This window comes from Mizuhopecten yessoensis, unplaced genomic scaffold (assembly GCF_002113885.1).
Source record: "Mizuhopecten yessoensis strain PY_sf001 unplaced genomic scaffold, ASM211388v2 scaffold704841, whole genome shotgun sequence".
In the NCBI taxonomy this organism is placed as follows: domain Eukaryota; kingdom Metazoa; phylum Mollusca; class Bivalvia; order Pectinida; family Pectinidae; genus Mizuhopecten; species Mizuhopecten yessoensis.
The window spans coordinates 1-877 of NW_018474335.1; the positions used below are offsets into that span (position 1 = coordinate 1).

General features: G+C 43.7%; 1 protein-coding gene across 1 annotated transcript; it reads left to right on the plus strand.

Moving 5' to 3' along the window:
* Nucleotides 1–3: 3 nt before the first annotated feature.
* Nucleotides 4–870, plus strand: LOC110440742 (60S ribosomal protein L5-like; the record flags this gene model as incomplete). The annotated part of the gene is made up of 1 exon (XM_021483890.1): nt 4–870. A coding segment is annotated over exon 1 (867 nt), but the record flags the coding sequence as incomplete, so codon positions are not given.
* Between the last annotated feature and the right edge of the window lie 7 nt (nt 871–877).

The following is an 877-nucleotide window of genomic DNA, read 5'->3' on the forward strand; positions in this document are numbered from 1 at the left end:
AAAATGGTTTTCGTCAAGACTGTCAAGAACAAGGCTTACTTCAAGCGTTTCCAAGTCAAATACAGAAGAAGACGTGAGGGTAAAACTGATTACTACGCTCGTAAGAGATTAGTTACCCAAGCCAAGAACAAGTACAACTCACCAAAGTACAGACTTGTTGTTCGTTTCACCAACACCGATATCATTGCTCAATTCGTTTACTCTAAGATTGAAGGTGATTACGTTCTTTCTGCTGCTTACGCTCATGAATTACCAAACTACGGTATCAAGGTTGGTTTAACTAACTGGGCTGCTGCTTACGCTACTGGTCTCCTTGCCGCTCGTCGTGTTCTTAAGAAGCTCGGTCTTGACACTAAGTACGAAGGTGTTACTGAACCAAATGGTGAACACTATGAAGTCGAAGAAAACGAAGAAGGTCCACGTCCATTCAAGGCCTTCCTTGATGTTGGTCTTAGACGTACTACTACCGGTAGCAAGGTCTTCGCTGTTATGAAGGGTGCTGCTGATGGTGGTGTTCTTGTTCCACACAGTGAAACCAGATTCCCAGGTTACGATTCTGAAGAAAAGAGTCTTGACGCCGAAGTTCTTAGAGATTACATCTTCGGTCAACACGTTGCTGAATACATGCGTACTCTCGAAGAAGAAGATGAAGAAAAGTACAAGAAGCAATTCTCCAGATTCATTGCTGCTGGTGTTTCCGCTGATGATCTTGAAGGTATTTACACTGAAGCCCACAAGAAGATCCGTGCCAACCCAGAATACGTCAAGAAGGAACGTGCTCCACTTACTGATGAACAAAAGGCTCAACTCAAGAAGTTCAAGACCCAAAAGCGCAACCTCAAGCAAAGAAAGGACCGTATCAGACAAAAGATTGCTG